This window comes from Penaeus monodon, chromosome 30, assembly GCF_015228065.2.
Source record: "Penaeus monodon isolate SGIC_2016 chromosome 30, NSTDA_Pmon_1, whole genome shotgun sequence".
Taxonomy (NCBI): Eukaryota; Metazoa; Arthropoda; class Malacostraca; order Decapoda; family Penaeidae; genus Penaeus; species Penaeus monodon.
Genome location: NC_051415.1, coordinates 13,947,222 through 13,948,577, shown reverse-complemented (window position 1 = coordinate 13,948,577; position 1,356 = coordinate 13,947,222). Strand labels below are relative to the sequence as shown.

The 1,356-nt window shown below is 33.8% G+C and overlaps 1 protein-coding gene across 1 annotated transcript in view; it reads left to right on the top strand.

Annotated features, from left to right (window-relative positions):
- LOC119592532 (CDGSH iron-sulfur domain-containing protein 2 homolog) overlaps positions 1–1,356 on the top strand; it is a gene marked incomplete in the record, with an annotated part of 9,308 nt that overhangs the window by 7,466 nt on the left and 486 nt on the right. Inside the window, 1 exon segment of the mRNA XM_037941392.1 lies at positions 995–1,356. Coding sequence (XP_037797320.1) covers positions 995–1,081 — 87 coding nt within the window.

Genomic DNA, 1,356 nt, shown 5'->3' with positions numbered 1-1,356 from the left:
ATGTCAGTTAGACAGTAAGTCCATTGCTGGTCTTCTTAGATATTTACAAAGTATCATGGATGTACAGTTTTAATGCATTTAGCAAGTGGTTCATGTAATTAAATTTAAGTAAAAATTAATAGGTGTGCACAGAAGTATGAACCATTATTTTTAGACCTTTCACACTAATGTTTTTCTCTTATTTTCTTATTTTTGTATTTTTTTATGAAATTGTGAAATGTTAGATAGTTAACCCACTTCTAGTCATACAGTGTTGTCATTGCTATGCATTTGATGTTGTAATTTGTGCCACACAGTTGAATGGTGAGACTGAATGTATGTAGAACTTTTTTCCCAGGCTCTTTGTTTATAAAAGTGTTCTTTGTTGTATAGAATAAAATCCGCTAAAGGGTGGTCTCCTGCAGCACATCTTTTGTCAATGAGTGTGAGCAGATATTTTAAGTTGCCTAAGCATGTCAAGAATAAGGATGAAGGCATAGTTACTGATATTTTGGTTTCCTCTTTCATGGTCTTGCTATGCTGTATCATGTGAAATTCTGGGCCTCTTTGCCTTGAGCTGAAGTGAAAATTGCTTTTACGCTTTTATGTGGAAATGCTGTGGTATCAAGGATGGCTTTTGTGGTGAACTCTCATGGTGTAATGATAAGTCTTTATTTGCCTTTCAGTATTTTAATGGGTATCTGATATTAATCCAAGATGCTAGTTATTATTTCAGTGGTGTTAGTGCTGATGATTACTGAGGATTCTTAAGCTTTTAGCATTTTTTTTTTCCCCCAAGGATTTAGTTTCATTGTTACACCTGAATTTTGAGTCCTGCATCGTCATATTTATTTCATTAAGTTTTGTAGAGCTGGCTATAAGGACCTAGATTTTATTTATCGGTAGAATGAAATATTACTTAAAGTGAGGTTTACTGGTAGCCATTTTAATTCTCATAAAGACAAAGTTACAGTTTTCTTTGCAATAAATTTTCTAACAAATTTTGTTCTTTCAGTTCCCATATTGTGACGGCACCCACAATGGACATAATGTTGCCTGTGGGGACAATGTAGGACCCCTCATCGTTAAGAAGAAGGATTAAAGGAGCAAATAGAAGTCTATAGTGAGCACATTAGAACCATCTCCCTGGCACAGTGAGCTATAAAGACATAGCAGCCTGTAGTGATTATAATCTATTACAATACAGTATACTATAATACCCACCTATGTGTCTCAGACAAAATGTAGTGAAATGTACGTATCTGATTACGATTGCAATGATTTGAAAACTGCACGTTTTATTTTAATGTAAATTTTAAAAACATTAGTAAATGAGTTTGAATTGTGTGCCAGGTTATACCTAGTACAAAAATGTGC